Here is a 20,159-nt window from a genome sequence, read left to right as displayed (position 1 = left end):
CATAATCATATAGATCCATAATCATATGATCTATATATTTTGTATTCTTCTTTGAAGCACCTCTTCTGCTTCCTGAATTCTCATCTCTTAGACTAATCTCAATGGCAACACCAGGAACCGGATTAGAGCTGATCATCCAAGAGCTTATTGATCGAATTTCTAAATCTACCAGTTAAATTTAGTGAATAGCTATACTACAGAACCTGCAACTTTTTAAGCTTTTGAAATTGCAACATTTAATTTTGATAACCCTGCAAGTACAAGATACCAGGATGGTGCATAACAATCTAGTGGTTGGAATTTTCACGCCATTTAGCGCAGAGAAAAGTTCATAAACCATCAAGAAAAGTTCATCTTGCAAGAACATTAGAAATAGTATTCTTCCCCTAGGGGAAAAAATCATACATAATACTGATGAAAAAGAACAGAAAAGAAAAAAAGAACTCAAATAGTGCATGTGTAAGCTGCCAGGGCCCTAATTATTGTGGGCACTTCTGTTTTGATGATGATTCCTTTACTGGTGAGCTTTTCTTCTCCTCAGCTTCCATAACCTGCAACGCAACAAACTCAACAACTCCAAGATGAAGCATAAAACTATAATTGCTCTAACTTTTTCTTTTTTTTCTCTTCTCCTAAAATCTGATAGTGTTGGTGGATGTTTTTGTTAGATTTTCTGTTTCTTAAATAATAATAATAATAATAAATAAATAAATAATATTTTACTTAGTAAACTTTTTCCTCTTTTTTAATTTTAATTTTAATTTTTTTCTATAGTGTTATTGTAGAAATTTCTTCTTGCAAATGCTTACCATTAGAGTTTTAATGCCTATGGAAATTCAGCATAACATTTTATTGTTTTCAAAAATTTAATTGAAGACATCATTTGATGAGAAAATACTGAAAAAGAACCCCAAAGAAGAACCTATGAAAAGAGACCATGAATTGCAAAGTAAATACGTTATTAAAGAAATTGGTAGTAACTCGTAGAGAAGTCATACCTTGGAAAATGTCTTGTCATCTTCTCCTCCTCAATCCCAAGAGAAGACGATCCCAACATCTGAGCTTTTGTCTTGTATATGGTGGTAATGGTGGCACAGATTTGACGATAACATTTGGAATGTGGGATATCTTGTACCAGTCTTCCCCTCCTTCCCTACATCGTGTCTCTATGACATTGTTGCATTCTCTTATTGTAAGAGTTTGCAAGGCTGTCAGTTGTTCAAGACCATCAGGCAAGAATGTAAGATTTTGACAGGCAAAAATGTCTATAGTTCGAAGAGAGGTGAGATTGTGGATCCAATTTGGTAATGCACTTAAGCCAACACAACAACTGATACTTAGATATTCAAGTGTCGTAACATGTTTTAAGTTCTCTGGCCAAGAGATCGAATGATGCATGTTGACAAACTCCATTTTTCGAAGGGACGTGAGATGTTGAAAATCCTCCAATTGGGAGATTTCCAGCTTCGGGCAACCATAAATTCTTAATTCTTCGAGAGCAGTTAAATACCTCATCCCAGACACAGATGTTAATATGTCACAACCTCCAATTACCAATATCTTCAAAGAGCTCAACCCCTGGAATTGGGTCTCATCATCCCACAAAGATTTCATAGCATTACAACGATTGACATGGAGTCTTTCAAGAAATCCAAAGTGTAATTCTCCCGGTGTGATGGAGAACTTTGGTAATGTGACGAGATTGCTGCAATAGTTAAGCCACAATCCTTGAAGAACGGGGAGATTTCTGATTTGTAGCAGCCCTTCTGGAATGTTTTCAATACTTAGAAATAAAATATGTAGAGACGGGAGCAATGGGAGGGTTGTCAGCTTGTGACACCTAATAATTATCATCTTCACAAGGCAAGGGAGTACTCCTTTTCCTTCTGGAACATTCAAACGCAATCCTTCTAGATTTACCATGTCACATAAATACAATTCTTCTAGCAATGGGAATCCTTTGACCGAGCCATCATTATCGTAGATCTCAACACCTAAGTGTCGTACGTAATCCATTCCACTTAAATCAAGAGACTTCAGACATGGCAAATTGCCAAAAGGAGGGAGATGTTCACATCGGTTACAGTCCCTGAGTGTTACATCAACCAAATTTTGAAGCAATGAAAAATCTTCCATCCAACATGGAAACTTTATGCCCAGGTAGCTATTTATTGTCAATGATTTTATACTTTCTGGGGGATTTAGCCTTTCTAATACCCCTTCAGAAGCATCTTGTTGAGCTTGATCAATATTTGGAGACCAAGAAAAGGTTAAGGAGTTAATTTTTCTCATTCTTACCAAGTTGGCTGCTTTGGCATTCTCAAAGTTCTTCACCTTTTCAAGATCTTTTATATGTAGTGATCCTCGAAGGTTGTTCAGTTCTTGTAACTCACTAATATGACATCCACTCTTCTTCCCTACGATGAAGATGCTCAACGTGTGGAGGTGAATTAATCGACCGATCCCAATTGGCATTTGCTTCAGTGAGTCACAAAACTGAATATCTAGGTGCCTGAGGCTGCTCATGGTACACATACTCATAGGCAACTTGTGAAGCAATGGACAATTACTTAGTTTCAATGTTTGCAAATTCTTTAGGTTGCTCAAGGATTCAGGCAATGTCCCAATACTCATGTAACAAAGTTTCAGGTACCTCAAGTGTATCAAATACCCCAAGTTTATCTCATAGCCTATTGAAGATGGGGAATAACTTATGCCAGGGCAACACAATTCTAATGCTCGTAGAGATTTATGATTTGAAATTTTCAAATGAGGGAAAAGTACTTTATCCTCTTGAGCTCTCATATATATCAACAATGTACAAATTGCTTGAGATCGACTTGCAGAATCATTGATCAAGGAAAAGAATGTCTCTGATGAGTAATCATCTTCATGATTCAATTTCAAGTGTCTAATCCCCTTCGGTACAATGTTCTTCTTACTAGCTTGATCAAAGGTCAAGCATTCATTATCCACGACAGAGCATGCAAGATCATGAACTAGATCATGCATCTTACACCACCTTATGTTGCCATGAGCATCTTTTTCTTCGTTTTGGAAGAAAGATCTCCATAGTAACTCATTGAAAATTTCGTTCCCAATGTCTTCCAACTCCATGTTACCCCTAGATGGAATAAATCCATTAGCCATCCAAAGATCGACTAACTGTTCCTTCTCCATCTCATGATCCTTTGGGAATATGGAGCAAAAAGCAAAACATTGCCTTAGATGTGAGGGCAGATGATAGTAGCTCAATCTCAAGGCCGGCAAAATGGTGTTTTCTTCATTTTCTGGAAGCTCCCAAATTTCACTTTCTCTCACAAACAACCATTCATCCTCTGTGTGTTTGAAGCGCATTAAGCTTCCTAAAGCCTTTGCAGCCAGAGGAACACCTCCGCACTTCTTTACAATCTCCTTACCGATCGCCTCCAACTTTGTATTCTTCTCTCTAGCATCACCAACACCAAATGCGCGTTGCTTGAACAAAGACCAACAATCATTCTCTGAGAGAGGTTTCAAGTGGCGGGGAGGAAATGTGCCCATGATCGATGCCACTTGTTCAAGACGAGTGGTTAGAAGAATTGCACTTCCCTCATTTCCACATGTTAATGAAGATTTCACCATATCCCACTTGTCTTGATTTTCATTCCAAACGTCATCTAATACAATCAGATATCTTTTCCTACCCAACATTTCACGAAGACGATTTTGCATTGGATCCAATTCTGTGAGATCGCACGCAGCTCCACTCACGTGCTCTATGATTGCTTTGGTAAGCCTTTGTACATTAAAATCATCAGATATGCAAATCCAAATTCTGGTCTCAAAGTGATTCTTCACCCTTTCATGGTTGTAGACTAGTTGAGCAAGTGTGGTCTTCCCAAGACCACCCATTCCAATTATTGGATAAACCAGCAAATTTTGGTTGCTCATGTTGTCCAGCAGTGCATTAATTATATGTTCTTGGTCCTCACTTCTCCCATAAACGCGAGAATCAGTTAGAATGGAGCTAGTCTCTCTGTCACTGGTTCCAACAGTCCATTCACCCATGATAGCCCGTGGGTTCAAATTGAATTTGGACCCCTCATCAGCAATTTCATCAATACGCTCCCTAACATCTTTAATTCTCTTTCCAATCTTGCGACGAAAGATAAGTAGTTCAAAATTGAAGCAAGATGAGGAAGGGAGGCTAACCTGGTTGGTGCAGTTGCTCATCTGGGTTCCTTCCAATTGAAGAGCTCTGGCAGCACACTCATCCAAGATGTCATCTGCATCATAAGCGGCAGCCTTCAGTTTCTTTAACCAACATTTGATTGCCTTATCGTTGAATTGCTTCATCTCAGCATCTTCCAGTACAGCTCGAATGGTATCCAACTTGTCTGAAAGCTTTTTTATCTCTCGATCTACTCCCCATATGGAAGCAAACTCCTTCTGCAATAGTGAGTTGATGTTGTCAAAGACAACTTGAAGAAGTGCATCAACCATCTTCTTTGTTGCTGAATGAAGCTATGAATCTCTCTTACAGGGGACAAAGGAAGTATAGAATCCGGATCCAAGAAGCTATTGCTGGAGTTCTGATGGAATGATCTTCAAGGGTGAAAGATGAGCATCTGCATCTCCTCTTTCCCTCTGTTCACACCTCAAGCCAGTAAAGTGTAAAGGTAGGAGCTTGACTAGCCCTTCTCAAGTCATATTGTTTGGTAACAACCCAGAAGGTAAGAAAGTATCTCCAATTATTGGACAGAGAGAGAAGTTCACTCCAATCTCCTTCCTATCTACTACACAGAAACCTCATAGCATTTTCCTCTTGGACTATTGTTGTCGCACTTCTAGTAATGCCTATTGAATGACCCCACATCTAGCAATGCCTACTGAATGACCCAAATCTTTCTCAAGATTGACAGCATTTTTGCCTCTGAATTTTACAGTATAGTTGGCTTCTTCAAAACATATGCCTATGACTTCAAACATAAATATTGCCCGTCAAGGACGATAGATGTAAAAATTGGGCATACAAGATTAACAAATCTAGAAAACGGAATCAAACCCAGTGGAGGAGAAGAAAACAGGAAAAAGCAATGAGTAGTGCAGAAAATAAAAGGCATTTACAGGATTAAGAACCCGAATACATCCAATACCGAGATGAATTAATCCAATCAAATTGATATTTGAACCAAAGTATCGAATCCAAAACCTTGATCCATTAATTCTAACAAATTGAACATAATAATGGAATTATTTATAAAATTAAAACCCTTTTGCCCAACATGAAGATTATATCAGTTATTATTATAAAAAGATAAGAGTTTTCCTTCACCCATTAAATTTAATGATATATTAAGCCAAACTAATTAAGTATTAAAACGGGCGTAGATTGTACGATGGTCACAAGACAAAGTGATCAAGAGGAAATAAAAATGGAGCAGTAACCTCCACTTCATCTTGGATATGTCTCTAATCGCTTTCAAGAACCTTATTGACAACTACTTTGAATTGTTTTCCCATTTCACAAATAAAGAAAGGAAAAGCAAAAGCAAAAGAAAAGCAGAAGGAAAAGCAAAAGAAAAAGGAAAAGGAAAAGAAGAGAAAAGTAGAAATGCTGCTAAAGAAAGGAAGGTGGGTATTTTTTTTTTTTGTGGAGAAAAGGAGACTTTATATTAATAGAAATAAATAAAATACAAACAATAATACATGCTTAGGTTCTAAAGAACCTACACCTTGTCGCTCTTCTACAACATATTGAGAGAGCTGAGCAGACAAAGAGAGAGGATCCAACAAGATTTTTTGGTCCGACGTTGCCAATCCGGCTAAAAAATCCGCACGCCTATCAGTCTCCCTAACACCATGCACCAAAATATACTCCTGAAACAAGGATCTCAAGTGAAGAATATCCTCAACAATGTGTAGTATCCCCCAATGTGGGCGGTAAGTACCCAGTAAAGTCCTAATTGCCACTTCGGAGTCTGAATGTACCAAAACCTTATTGTAGCCGTATTGCTACGCAAATTGCAAGCCACACCGAATTGCAAGCATCTCAGCATGAAAAACACCCACATTAGCACAACCACCAGAACAAGCAAAAATAACATCACCTCTGCAATTTCGAGCCATAGCACCATACCCTCCAATATGTCCCCGGAGAGAACCGTCACAGTTGATCAGGATCCAACCCCATGGCGGTGGTAACCAATAATGAACAGAACTCTTAACCTGAGCAAAAGAAACCGAAATACCCCAACTAGAGAAGAATTGTCTCTGTCTCGGGCAATCCTCCACCACTAGCTTTGCAAATTGAAACCGTAATCGGGTCATCTTAGCCACTAAGTAAAAGATGTCAAAGTCACTCCAAGAGCCCTTCTAAAAGGTACGATTATTCCTTTCCTGCCACAAAAAGTAAATCATGGTAACAAAGTTGAATCGTCTCACATCATTCAAGCTATCGGATCCCCGAAATGCTCAATGCACCATTGCAAGGGCGCCCGCCCACGAGAGAGGACCTGGATCCTTGAGCCCATGAAGGATCATGAGACGGCTCCAAACACCAAACGAGAAAGGACAGGAGAAGAAGATATGAGCATGCGATTCTCCTACCGATTGGCATAATGAGCAAGTTGGGTCAATATTCTTACCCCATGAGATTAATCGGTCTTTGGTAGGAAGGCGCTCAAGGCAGGCTAGCCAAGCAACAAAAGCGAACCGTTTTGAATTTTTAGAAGACCAAATCACATTATACCAACCCACTTCTTCACTTGCTTGACGAAGCATACTATATGCCGAACTAATAGTGAAATCACCTGAAGAACTAGCTGTCCACACTGGCTTGTCCCCCTCCAAACGACGAAATATGGGCGTCTTAGAAATTTCAAGCCACTTGTCACGAATCACAGGATCATTTACCTCTCCATTCCACATTTCATGATCACCTAACAAGTCTGAAACGCGAGAATGAGGCTCCCTGCCAACCGCAGTAGACACCAACAACCCAGGGCTATATAGTGGACCCGATTCCAACCATGGATCAAACCAAGTTGATATGGTGGATCTGTCATGCACTAAGTATCGAATCTTATGAATAATCAGAGATCTAACCTTCAATATGGCCCGAAGAGAGAAAGAACATCGACTCGGCAGAGGAAGGGACCAAATAGTGTTCTTCTTCAACCATCTATGTCGAACAAAGGTTTGCCACAGAGATGGCGAATTCATGCATATGAGCCAAATTTGCTTCGCCAAGGCTGCCAAATTCCAATTGGAAATATCCTTGATGCCCAAGCCACCTTCCTTAAAAGGTCTGCAGATCTTTTGCCAATAAACTTTTATTGACCCACTTTCTTTGGCACCCCACCATAAGAAGCGAGCCATGGATCGTTCCAAGGAATGTACCACCGTCTGAGGTAACTTAAAACACTGCACCCAATACCCAATAATGCCGTAAAGGACAGATTTAATCAACGTCAACCGCCCCGCATAAGATAAAGATTTTGCCCTCCAAGCATTCAGCCTACCCTCCACCTTGGCAAGAAGAGATGCAAAGTCCGCTGGAGTAGGATGCTTTGAAGTAAGAGGAATACCAAGATAACGAACAGGCAAGACACCAATTGGAAACCTGAGTGATTGTTGAAAGACTTCCTGAATTGGTTGGGGAGTATTGGAGAAAAAGATTGTTGATTTATCCCTGTTCACTGAAAGACCCGATCTTGCTGAGAAGTCGCTCAATACCTTGTCAAGACATGTCATATTTGCAACAGAGGATCTACCAAATATAAATAAATCATCAGCAAAGCATATAGTAGTAATTTTTGGCTTCTCACAAAACTGATGATACTTGAATTCACCCGAGCAGGCAGCCACAGATAGAGAGTCAGTAAACACTTGAAGCACCAAATTAAACAAAGTTGGGGAAAGAGGGCATCCTTGCCGAAGACCCCTGTTCACTGTAAAGCAGGGGGATTGAGCACCATTTAAAAACACCACATATTGAGGATTTGTTACCAACTGAACCACCCAATTTATGAAAATAGGAGGAAATTGCATATGAAGAAGCAATGTGAAAAGAAAACTCCACTGCACAGAGTCATAAGCCTTTTGGAGATCCACCTTTGCAGCTAAACGAGGCATGCCCGAATGAAGGTGATATCCCTGAAGGAGCTCCTGGCACACCAAAATATTGTCTGTGATATGCCTACCTTCTGTAAAAGCAGTCTGGTTTTCCCCAACCAACCTGGGAATCACTGACTTGAGTCTGTTAGATATGAGCTTGGCTATAAATCTGTATAGTAATGAACTCACCGCAATAGGTCGGTAATCATTGAAAGTATTTTGGATCTCCCCTTTGGGAATCAAGGTAAGTTTAGAAAGACTTACTTGATTAGGGAGAAAAGGCCTGTGAAAAAAATCAAGAATGGCATGATAGAGATCATCACCAATAATAGGCCATGCTTTCTTGAAAAAATAAGCGCCAAAACCATCTGTGCCAGGGGAACTGTGATTGTCTGCATCGAAGACCACCTTTTGAACTTCTTTTCGAGTAAAAGGCCGGATAAGATTGCTCTGTTCTATAAAATCAAGGTGCCGGTCAATGGGTAAAGTTAGATCGGTACAAACTACCTGAGGGGTCCCCATGCCTTGTTCTTCAAAGTAACTAGCAGCTTCATTCCTGATCTCCAACCAGCAGCTTCATGCCTTGTTCACCTTTGGGAGAAGTTCTGCTCCGCAAGAAGAATTCAGAGTACCAAGAACCAGCAGGATTTACCAAAACTTGCAATCTGGATGGAGCTTCCGTGGAAAGTATTATTGCTTGATAATTCAAGCTCACAATGCTTGGGTATTAAGACGAAATTTTCCAATGAGAAAAAAGAATATCAAGCCCAGTTGTGGATTCATTCTTCTTTTAACCTTTTGTCAAAGAGAGTTAATGAATAATAAATGTCTAAATTCGTAACCCATATGCCTAGACTTGTAATTTTTCCAGACTGAGGATCAAAGTACAAGTATCCTTGTACGCTGCTGGGTACCCAAGAAAAATACAAGGTGTTATTCACAGGTTGACATTGAGAGTGGGGGTGAATCAGTGTCTTCTAAAATTCTTTTTGATGTGACGCTTCTTTAAATTCAAGACAAGGTTGATTAAGATAATCCTGTAATTATCAATTACACAAGGACACATCCACCACAAACCACAATGTGGTTGAGTTTAGCAGACAGTGCAACACTACTCTGCAATCAAAGCACTCCAATATATGCAATGAAAAATAAACTAGAAACGCAAGACACCACATTTACGTGGTTCAGCCAAATTGCCTACATTCACAGAGTAATGCCCTAAACAGAGTTTCGTATTTACTCAATACTTTCGAACTAAAATTTTGATCACTACAAGGATCAAATAGCACTCACTCTCAATTAATTCAAAACATGGAGCACTCACTCCAGTATTAACTCTTGCATCCACAAAAGTATAAGGCTACAACCTTAAACAACTCAACCCTAATAAGCAACTACTTGAAGGTAAAACTTTTTAAATTAAGGGAAATTAAAATAGATTACTAACCTTCTTCTTCAACGTTTTCACCAAAATACGCATCCAAACTTGTTCTCCATACCCCTCTTACTTCTTGGCTTCTCTTCCTTGTTTTTCTTATTCTTCACAAGCCAAAAATCTCAAAAAACCTCTTTTGTTTCGCTCAAATTCGAGCTTTTAAAAAGAATGAACGTTGATGCATAGGAACCGTTGGATTTCATCTTCTAGATGAGTCCCAAAGAGAATCTAATCACATAGCCGTTGGATATCCACTTTAAAAAGGCGGGTGAGATCTGGGCCTTCAGATCCTTTAAGTGATGTAAGATTAGAGTACCCTTCACCAGATTATTTCAAATAGAATCTTTACTAATCTTACCTTTAAGTTGCGATACCCTAGATCATATTGATCATTATACTTTGCAGTGCACCACATTATCATGCTCCCGATCAACCAAAAGGCACGCGATAGAATCTTTTCTGTCTTGGACACTTGAAAACCAAGCGCATCAATCTTGATTCTCAAAATTGGATCCTCATCCACGTCCTTCTAATGACCATTAGATTGTATTATTCAATCTTTCAAAATTACACTTTCTTCCTTGAGATGTAAAACTTATTTCACAAAGACCCTCAAACTCTAAAAAATTAATTTCGAACCCCTGAAAATAGATTACATCAAAGTAGCCAAATTTGATATTTCTTCCACAATGCAAAAATTTGTTTTCATATTGCACACTCTCACGAGAAACCTCATAACTTCCTTGTTTGACATTAAAATCACAATCCAAAAAGTGCGTTGGAAAGAAGACTTCATGAACTACGTTTCTTCAGTTGAAGTCGAACCCAGAAAACAACTGTATAACTACTCAAAAATTCATCCAACGTGAACCTTGTGCAGTGACCTGTGAAATCCACCATTCGAAGTAACCTTCGCTTCACTCAAAACACTTAAATCCTCTCACAAACACTCAAAACTATTGTAATAGTGTTAATCACCCTTTGAAAAATATAACAAATGCCCAAAGCCTTTTATGGGAACTCCACTTTAGTACAAGTCATGTACTCTTAGAATACACTGTATTTTAGTTGCCAACAATGACAACATATGCAATCTCAGTCAATGAAACAACACAATGTTTAGAATGTGGATGAAGCTTGGCTGGTGCAGAAGGTTTGAGCCATGGGTAGCATGGACAACCAAAAACTTTGACCAAATAGTAATCTGGAATGACCCCAAACAGAACCCTCAAATTGAGACTTGTTATTCAACACCTTAAGCAGAACTCAGTTCATTATATATACAGCAGTGTGAGCTGCTGCTGTCCAAAAGACTCAGGGGAGACTAGCTTGGAAAAGTAGAGCCAACCCAGATTCTAAAACATGCTTATGCTTCCTCTTAGCTACCCCATTTTGGGGTGGTGTGTAGAGAAATTTTCCAACAATCTTTAGCATGAGAGCAATGACAAAAAGCATGACTCACACTCTCAACACCTCCACCACAAACCAAGTGTATACACCCTATCAGTTAAACAGCACTGCTGACCCATTTTTCTTAGATCTTGGTCGTTGCTTGTATGATACAGTGGTCAAGTTCCAGCATTATTCATATGATCTATATATTTTGGGTATCCTACTGTCACTCCATATTTGAAAGAGGTGGAAGACTGTTATGATCCTGGTTAAGGGTAGGGCCTCATATAGGGTTTATTACACGGAGGTGTGGGTGGGAATGTTTTAATGGAAAATAGACCAGGGTTAGTAAATGTTAGTATGGTCATTAACATAGGGTAATAGTTCTAGGCTATAAAGATGTAAGGGTTAGGCATTTGCAAGTTAATGAATATACAACAAACTTCTCTTCTATCTCTTGAATCCTAGGAGGTTTGCTGCCCTCGAAGCTCGTCTTCCCCAATCCCCAATCTTCTGATTTCTACTCCCAACTTCCTCTGAAATTCTTCTGTTCTAGATTCTTAAAAAATGGGTTCACAACAAAGACATTCCTTTTTTTCCTTCAACTGAAGGTGAAAGAAAATAATACAAGATAGAAGATATCTCAAATAAATTTCAAGGTGAAGAAAATGTGGATTCTTTGAAGCACCTCCTCTGGACACTGAGCACAAAGGTGGCCATCGGCTTTGCAGAGTTGAAACACTACCCTTGGCTCATCAAGAAGTGTGAAGGACCATAACCAGCATTCAAAGAACCAGAATTCATAGAACCATGTCTAACATTATTGTATCCAGGAGCAACAGTGCCATAAGCAGAGCTAGAATTGTTTTACTCAACAGAACCATAAGAAGAATTATTACCATACTGTCTTGACTGATATTGGGAGAAGTATAACTAATTCTTCCAGGGAATTGACAATTCCAGGGCCCTTATTCCACCAAATATCCCTCAGTGAGGTGCAGATTCTTGCAAATTCCTAGTTCCAGAGACAGAATGAGAGGAACTTGCAGAAGGATTTGCAGACGAATTATCTCAATTGGCAGAGTTTCACATGGACATGTTAGTTTTCAAAATAGGACTCACAGTTTGAGATGTTTTACAAAAGACCTTGAAGGTCATCGAAGGACTCCAGATTGGCACGAAGAAGTACAAAAGTGCTGAAATCGTGAAACTTCTCCACCAAGACCTAGACAATAAGTTGTTCTACTAGAAAGTCTAAATCTGGGTGTGTGTTTTTGGTTTGTATCTATATTGCACCAGCAACTTGCCACTCCTACCATGGATATGGTTCTAGCTACAGTGTTTTTAGTTCATATTTTTACTATTGTTTGTTTTGTTTCAGATGCATGCTTCACTTTGACATGTATGAGGGGGATGGAGTGGGAATTCCCACCATTGAATCTCAAAGGAGAGAGCATGGGCAAACTCAAGGATCTTGGGTTTTTTATTGTGCTTTCCGGAGACTCTATAGTGGATTTTCAGTTTAACAAAACATAGAATCTATACAGTGGATATTAAATTAAAAAAAGCTTCTCCTATCATATTATCATGTAAAAGAAGGAAAATTTTCATCACCTTGTACTGGTTCATATGGAGTCCCTTTCCAAATAGGTTTCAAAAAGAGAAGGTCTAGAAGTTTTTTTGGCATAAAATCACAGTGAATCTGGAAAAGTGCTTTGTATTTATCCGTTGTCAAAGTAAATGCAACTTTACGGTAAAATGTAATGGTGGGCTGTTAGAAGTGAAAATGGAGCTTACCAAATGGGGAAAAATTGTGTTCTCCAAGAAGAATTCAAAGTACTAAGAGCCAACATGCCTTTCCAAAACTGGAAATTTGAATGGAGCTTTTGTGAAAGGAATTATTGCCTGATAGTTCAAGATCATAATGCTTGGAGATTAAAACGAATTTTTTCAATGGGAAAGAACAATATCCAAGAGCACTTGTATGCATTGTTCTTTTTACCCATGTATCAAAGAGATTTAAACAGCACTGCTGACTCATTTTCCTTAAATCTTGCTTGTTGCTCTGCTCGTAAGATACAATGGTCAAATTCCAATCCTTAATCATATGATTTGTGTATTTTAGTAACCTCTGTTGATCTCACCTTAGCATATACATATTTCTTACCAAAAAGTAAAACTAGACCTGTTTCTACATAACCAAAACTCAGGAATCCATTTTTGAAAAAGTGGAAGACCTTCCTGTTATCCCTTCAATTAATTGAAGGTGAAAGAAGAAAACAGACAGAAGTAGTATTGTTCTCAAATAAATTTGAATGTGAAGAGAATGTGAATTCTTTGAAGCACCTCCTCTACTTCCTGAATTATCATCTCTTGGATAAATCTCAATGGGAAAACCACAAACTGGACTAGAGCTGACAAGAAATAATATTGTTCCCAAGGGGGAAAAGTTCATCCACATTACTTATGGTTCATGATCATCTCAGTGTGATAATTCATCCGGAATAAGCTCCAACCAAGCATGCATTAGTCCCAATTTGCATAGCTTTTGGGCAATGACATGGGCATCTATATCATTACATTAAGAATAAAATGAAGTCCAAGACAGAAAAAAAAATTCAACTAGCGCGCATCTGCAAACTGCTAGGGCCCTAATTAGTGAGAGCACCTTGGTTTTGGTTATTCCTTTGTTGGTGAGTTTTCCTTCCCCTCAACTTCCATATCCTGCAACCCAATAAACTTAATTACTCTGAACTGAGGAATGAAACTATAGTTGCTTGTTTTCTTGAAAACTGATAGTTTAGGTGGCTGGTTTTGTTAGGTTCTCTGTTTCTTTTTGAATTTAAAAAAAATATGATATTTAACTAGAAAGTTTTAAATCATATTACTTTATACTGTATTTGGTAGGCTTACAGATGCGGCTTTGGATTTTGGGTGGAGGGCATAAAAAGGGTTGGATTTAAGGCATATCTTTTACAATACCTCAACTCTTCAATGGAGTTCAATACTGTGTTAAATGCAATTGTTTAGGAGGTCAACTATTTCCATTGACATATTGCTCCTGCAACCTCTACTCTTGCCATTCCTACCATAAATATAGTTCTAGCTTCAGTGTTTTGGGTCATGCTTCAAAACATTCGGGGAATTAGTTTATTTGTGCTTACTGAAAAGCTTGTGTCATTATCTGTCCTTTCTGATATGTGCCTATTCTTGTTTGATTTGTTTTTTATGCATGTTTCACATTGACATTCATGAAATTAAATTAATCTGTATGCGATTTGTCAAGCTTACATCATTTTATGACTTTTTTAATACCCACATTATGAGAATCTAAATTTTGTTATTTGTAATGGTGTATCTTGACAGGAAACAGTGGAGAAGAAGAGCTCAAAAGAAAGTCAGAGCAAAACGTCAAAGGGCTCTAGTGGAAAGAAGAAATAGTTTTATTAGTTCCCACGCTATGGTTGACCTCCAGAGTGCACTGTTGTCCACTCTAGAATCTCTGGATGTCAAAGGAAAGGCTGGGGTGGCAATTCCCATCATTGATAATCAAGGAGAGTCCATAGGTTTGCATGAATTTCAGGCTCAAAATGTTCTCCCAGATATTGGCATCACTCTTCGTTTCAGTAATTTCAAATTTCCAGTTTGGAAATTCCACTGGGCAAGGATCTTGGGATCCATCATTGAAAAGAAGGAACCAAATTCATCACCTTGTAATCTCTTTTCAAGCGGTAATTTCATTGTTTGGTGATGCTGGACAATAAGAACGTGACCCATTTTTGCACTTGGATAGGAAAAATATGAACATCAAATAAAGAGGAAGGCCGACCTTCCTCTTATCCGTTCAATTGAAGGTGAAAGAATGAAAAAACAGGATAGAAGATTTCTCAAATGAATTGAATGCGAAGATGTGGATTCTTTGAAGCACCTCCTCTGCTTCCTGTATTCTCGTCTCTTAGACTAGTCTCAATGGCAACACCCGCAACTGGATTAGAGCTGACCATCCAAGAGCTTATTGATCGAATTCTAAACCTACCAGTTAAATTTAGTGAATAGCTATACTACAGAACCTGCAACTTTTTAAGCTTCTGAAGTGGCAACATTTAATTTTGATAACCCAACAAGTACATGATACTAGGATGGTGCACAACAATCTAGTGGTTGGAATTTTCACACAATTCAGCACAGAGAAAATTTTATAAACCATCAAGAAAAGTTCATCTTGCAAGAACATTAGAAATGGTATTCTTCCCGTTGGGGAAAAAGGTCATACATATTACTGATGGTTTATGGTCATACCAGTGTGATAATTCAACTGGAAATAACTTCCAATCAAGCATGCATTAGTCCCAATTTGCATTGCTTGTCGGGCAATGACATGGGCGTCTATACTATTACATAAAAAATAAAAAAATAAAAAGTCCAATACGGGAAGGAAAAAAAAAAAAAAAAAAAAAAAAAAACTCAAATAGTACCTAACTATTGCGAGCACTTCTGTTTTGATGATTCCTTCACTGGTGAGCTTTTCTTCTCCTCAGCTTCCATATCCTGCAACTCAACAATTCTAAGATGAAGAATAAAACTATAATTGCTCTAATATATATATATATATATATATATATATATATATATATATATATATATATATGTATTTATTTTTTTCTTCTCCTAAAATCTTATAGTGTTGGTGGATGTTTTTGTTAGATTTCAGTTTCATAAAAAATAATAATAATAATAACAATAAAAATAAATGATATTTTACTTGAAAACTTTTTCCTCTTTTTATTTTTTATATAGTTTTATTGTAGAAATTTCTTCTTGCACATGCTTACAATCTGAGTTTTAATGCCTCTGGAAATTCAGCATAACGTTTTCTTGTTTTTATAAATTTAACTAACGATAGCATTTGATGAGAAAATACTGAAAAAGAACCTATGAAAAGAGGCAATGATTTGCTAAGTAAATATGCTATTAATGAGATCGGTAATAACTCGTAGAGAAGTCATACCTTAGAAAATGTCTCGTCGTCTTCTCCTTCTCAATCCCAAGAGAAGACGGTCCCAACATTTGAGATTTTGTCTAGTGTATGTTGGTAATGGCTGCCGTGATCTGATGATAACATTTGGAATGTGGGATATCTTGTGCCAGTCTTCCCCGCCTCCTCTACATCGTGTCTCTATGACATCGTTGCATTCCCTTATTACAAGAGTTTGCAGCGCTGTTAGTTGTCGAAGACCATCGGGCAAGACTGTTAGAGTTTGACAGTAGTAAATGCATATGGTATGAAGAGAGGTGAGATTGTGGATCCAATTTGGCAATGCACTTAGGCCTTTACAACCTGAGATACTTAAATGTTCAAGCGTTGTAACATGTTTCAAGTTCTCTGGCAAAGAGATCAATTGAGACATGAAGCCAAACTCCATTGTCCGAAGGAATGTGAGGTGCCCAAAATCCTCTAGTTGGGAGATTTCTAATTTTGGGCAACTTTGAATTCTTAATTCTTCGAGAGCAGTTAAATATCTAATCCCTGACACAGATGTTAATCTATTACAGCCTTCAATTACCAATCTCTTCAAAGAGATTAACCCCTTGAATTGGGTTTCATCGTCCCATAAAGATTTTATAGCATGAAACTGAAAGACCTCGAATGTTTCAAGAAAGCTAAAGTGTAATTCTCCCGGTGTGATGGAGAACTTTGGCAATGTGACGAGATTTTTGCAATCGCCAAGACTCAATTCTTGAAGAACGGGGAGATTTCTGATTTGTAGCAGCCCTTCTGGAATGTTTTCTATCCCTAGAAATAAAATATGCAGAGATGGGAGCAATGGGAGGGTTGTCAGCTTGTTACACCCACTAATTCTCATCCTCACAAGGCAAGGGAGTACTCCTCTTCCTTCTGGAACATTCAAACGCAATCCTTCAAGATTTACCATGTTAGATAAATACAATTCTTCTAGCAATGGGAATCCTTTGACCGAGCCATCATTATCGTAGATCTCAACACCTAAGTCTCGTACGTAATCCATTCTACTTAAATTAAGAAACTTCAGACATGGAAAATTGCCAAAAGGAGGGAGACGTTCACATCGGTTACAGTTGCTGAGTGTTACACGAACCAAATTTTGAAGCAATGACAAATCTTGCATCCAATTTGGAAACTTCATGCCCAGGTAGTGTTTTATTTCCAATGTTTCTATACTTTCTGGGGGATGGAGCCTTTCTAATACCCCTTCAGATGCATCTTGTTGAGCTTGATCAATATTTGGAGACCAAGAAAAGGTTAAGGACTTAATTTTTCTCTTTCTTACCAAGTTGGCTGCTTTGGCATTCTCAAAGTTCTTCACCTTTTCAAGATCTTTTATATGCAGTGATCCTCGAAGGTTGTTCAGATGTTGTAACTCACTGATATGACATCCACTCTTCTTCCCTACGATAAAGAAAGTCAACGTTTGGAGGTGAATTAATCGACTGATCCCAATTGGCATTTGCTTCAATGAGAGACAATTCTGAATATCTAAGTGCCTAAGGCTGCTCATGGTACACATACTCATAGGCAGCTTTCGAAGCAACAGACATGTATCTAGTTTCAATGTTTGCAAATGCTTTAGGTTGCTCAAGGATTCGGGCAATGTTTCAATACTCACGTGAGAGAGTTTCAGGTTCCTCAAGTGTATCAAATACCCTAAGTTTACCACATAGCCTACTGAAGATGGCCCATAACTTATGCCATCGCAACACAATTCTAATGCTCGTAGAGATTTATGATTTGAAAATTTCAACTGAGAGAAAAGTACTTTATCCTCTCGAGATCTCATATAGATCAACAGTGTACGAATGGCGTGAGATTGACTTAAAGACTCATTGATGGAGGTTAAGGATGTCTTTGATGAGTAATCATCTACAAGGTTCAATCTCAACTGTCTAATCCCCTTTGGTAGAATGTTCTTCTTACTAGTTTGATCTGAGGTTGAGCATTCATTATCCATGATAGAACATGCAAGATCATGAACTAGATCATGCATCTTACACCACCTTATGTTGCCATGTGCATCTTTTTCTTCATTTTGGAAGAAAGATCTCCATAGTAACTCATTGAAAATTTCGTTCCCAATGTCTTCCAACTCCATGTTACCTCTAGCTGGAATAAATCCATTAGCCATCCAAAGATTGACTAACTGTTCCTTCTTCATCACATGATCCTTTGGAAATATGGAGCAAAAAGCAAAACATTGCCTTAAATGTGAGGGCAGATGATAGTAGCTTAGTCTCAAGGCTGGCAAAATTGTGTTTTCTTCATCTTCTGGAAGATCCCAAATTTCACTTTCTCTCACAAACAACCATTCATCCTCTGTGTGTTTGAGGCGCATTAAGCTTCCTAAAGCCTTTGCAGCCAGAGGAACACCTCCGCACTTCTTCACAATCTCCCTACCGATCGCCTCCAACTTTGTATTCTTCTCTCTAGCATCACCAACACCAAATGCACGTTGCTTGAACAAAGACCAACAATCACTCTCTGAGAGTGATTTCAAGTGGCAAGCAGGAAATGTAGGGCCCATGATCGATGCTACATTTTCAAGACGAGTGGTTACCAGAATTGCACTTCCCTCATTTCCACATGTTAATGAAGATTTCATCTTGTCCCACTCATCCTGATTTTCATTCCAAACGTCATCTAATACAATCAAATATCTTTTCCCACCCAACATTTCACAAAGACGATTTTGCATCGGATCCAATTCTGTGAGATCATTAGCAGTTCCACCCATGGATTCTATGATTGCTTTGGTAAGCCTTTGTACATTAAAATCATCAGATACGCAAACCCAAATTCTGGTCTCAAAGTGATTCTTCACCCTTTCATGGTTGTAGACTAGTTGAGCAAGTGTGGTCTTCCCAAGACCACCCATTCCAATTATTGGATAAACCAGCAAATTTGGGTTGCCAATGTTGTCCAACAGTACATCAATTATACGTTCTTGGTCCTCATCTCTCCCATAAACGGGAGAATCAATTAGCCTGGAGCTAGTCTTTCTGTCATTGGTTCCAACAGTCCATTCACCCATGATGATAGCCCGTCGTGGGTTCAAATTGAATTTGGACCCCTCATCAGCAATTTCATCAATACGCTCCCTGACATCTTTAATTCTCTTTCCAATCTTGCGACGAAAGATAAGTTGCTCAAAACTGAAGCAAGATGAGGAAGGGAGGCTAACCTGGTTGGTGCAGTTGCTCATCTGGGTTTCTTCCAATTGAAGAACTCTGGCAGCACACTCATCCAAGATGTCATCTGCATCATAAGCGGTAGCCTTCAGTTTCTTTAACCAACATTTGATCGCCTTATCCTTGAATTGCTTCATCTCAGCATCTTCCAGTACAGCTCGAATGGTATCCAACTTGTCTGAAAGCTTTTCTATCTCTTGATCTACTCCCCATATGGAAGCAAACTCCTTCTGCAATAGTGAGTTGATGTTGTCAAAGACAACTTGAAGAAGTGCATCAACCATCTTCTTTGTTGCTGAATGAAGCTATGAATCTCTCTTACGAGGGACAAAGGAAGTATAGAATCAGGATCCAAGAAGCTATTGCTGGAGTTCTGATGGAATGATCTTCAAGGGTGAAAGATGAGCATCTGCATCTCCTCTTTCCCTCTGTTCACACCTCCAGCCAGTAACGTGTAAAGGTAGGAGCTTGACTTGCCCTTCTCAAGTCATGTGGCTGAAATTGTTTGGTAACAACCCAGAAGGTAAGAAAATATCTTCAATTATTGGACAGAGAGAAGTTCACTCCAATCTCCTTCCTATCTACTACACAGAAACCTCATAGCACTTTCCTCAAACGGACAGCAGCTTGACTAGTTGTTGACGCACTTGGGTAATGCTCACAAGAAGAATCCAAGGGAGACCCCACGTCTAGCAATGCCTATTGAATGATCCAAATTTTTTCTCAAGATTGAAAGCATCTTTGCCATTAAACTATACAGTATAGTTGGCTTCTTCAATGCATATGCCTTTCCAAACTCGATATTCGAATGGAATGGAGCTGATGCGGAAGTATAATTAAGTGCTCTAGTTGCCCATGACTTCAAACATACATATTGCCCGTCAAGGACAAGATTAACAAATCTTGGAAACCGAATCAAAACCAGTGGAGAAATGGGAGCAATCAGCGCATTTGGTCTACCACGAGGTCTTACTTTTCTTCAAGAAAACAATGCATAGTGCAGAAGATG

At 38.6% G+C, this 20,159-nt stretch overlaps 1 protein-coding gene and 1 pseudogene across 2 annotated transcripts; both read right to left on the bottom strand.

The window, feature by feature from the left end:
* Position 1: 1 nt before the first annotated feature.
* Positions 2 to 5,143, bottom strand: LOC149016450 (disease resistance protein RGA2-like). The gene is made up of 2 exons (XM_089154571.1): positions 999 to 5,143; positions 2 to 551 (listed from the first exon to the last, which is right to left on the bottom strand). The coding sequence occupies exon 1, from the start codon at positions 4,483 to 4,485 to the stop codon at positions 1,015 to 1,017; it is 3,471 nt and encodes a 1,156-aa protein (XP_089010697.1). The 5' UTR covers positions 4,486 to 5,143; the 3' UTR covers positions 2 to 551; positions 999 to 1,014.
* A 7,378-nt stretch (positions 5,144 to 12,521) lies between these two features.
* LOC149016449 (disease resistance protein RGA2 pseudogene) lies at positions 12,522 to 19,678 on the bottom strand (annotated as a pseudogene). The gene is made up of 2 exons (XR_016173339.1): positions 15,939 to 19,678; positions 12,522 to 15,478 (listed from the first exon to the last, which is right to left on the bottom strand). The product of XR_016173339.1 is annotated as a disease resistance protein RGA2 pseudogene (transcript).
* Between the last annotated feature and the right edge of the window lie 481 nt (positions 19,679 to 20,159).

This window comes from Hakea prostrata, chromosome 5, assembly GCF_041222555.1.
Source record: "Hakea prostrata isolate BN-2017 chromosome 5, UWA_Hpros_2, whole genome shotgun sequence".
NCBI lineage: Eukaryota > Viridiplantae > Streptophyta > Magnoliopsida > Proteales > Proteaceae > Hakea > Hakea prostrata.
This window is presented reverse-complemented; position numbering and strand designations above follow the sequence as displayed.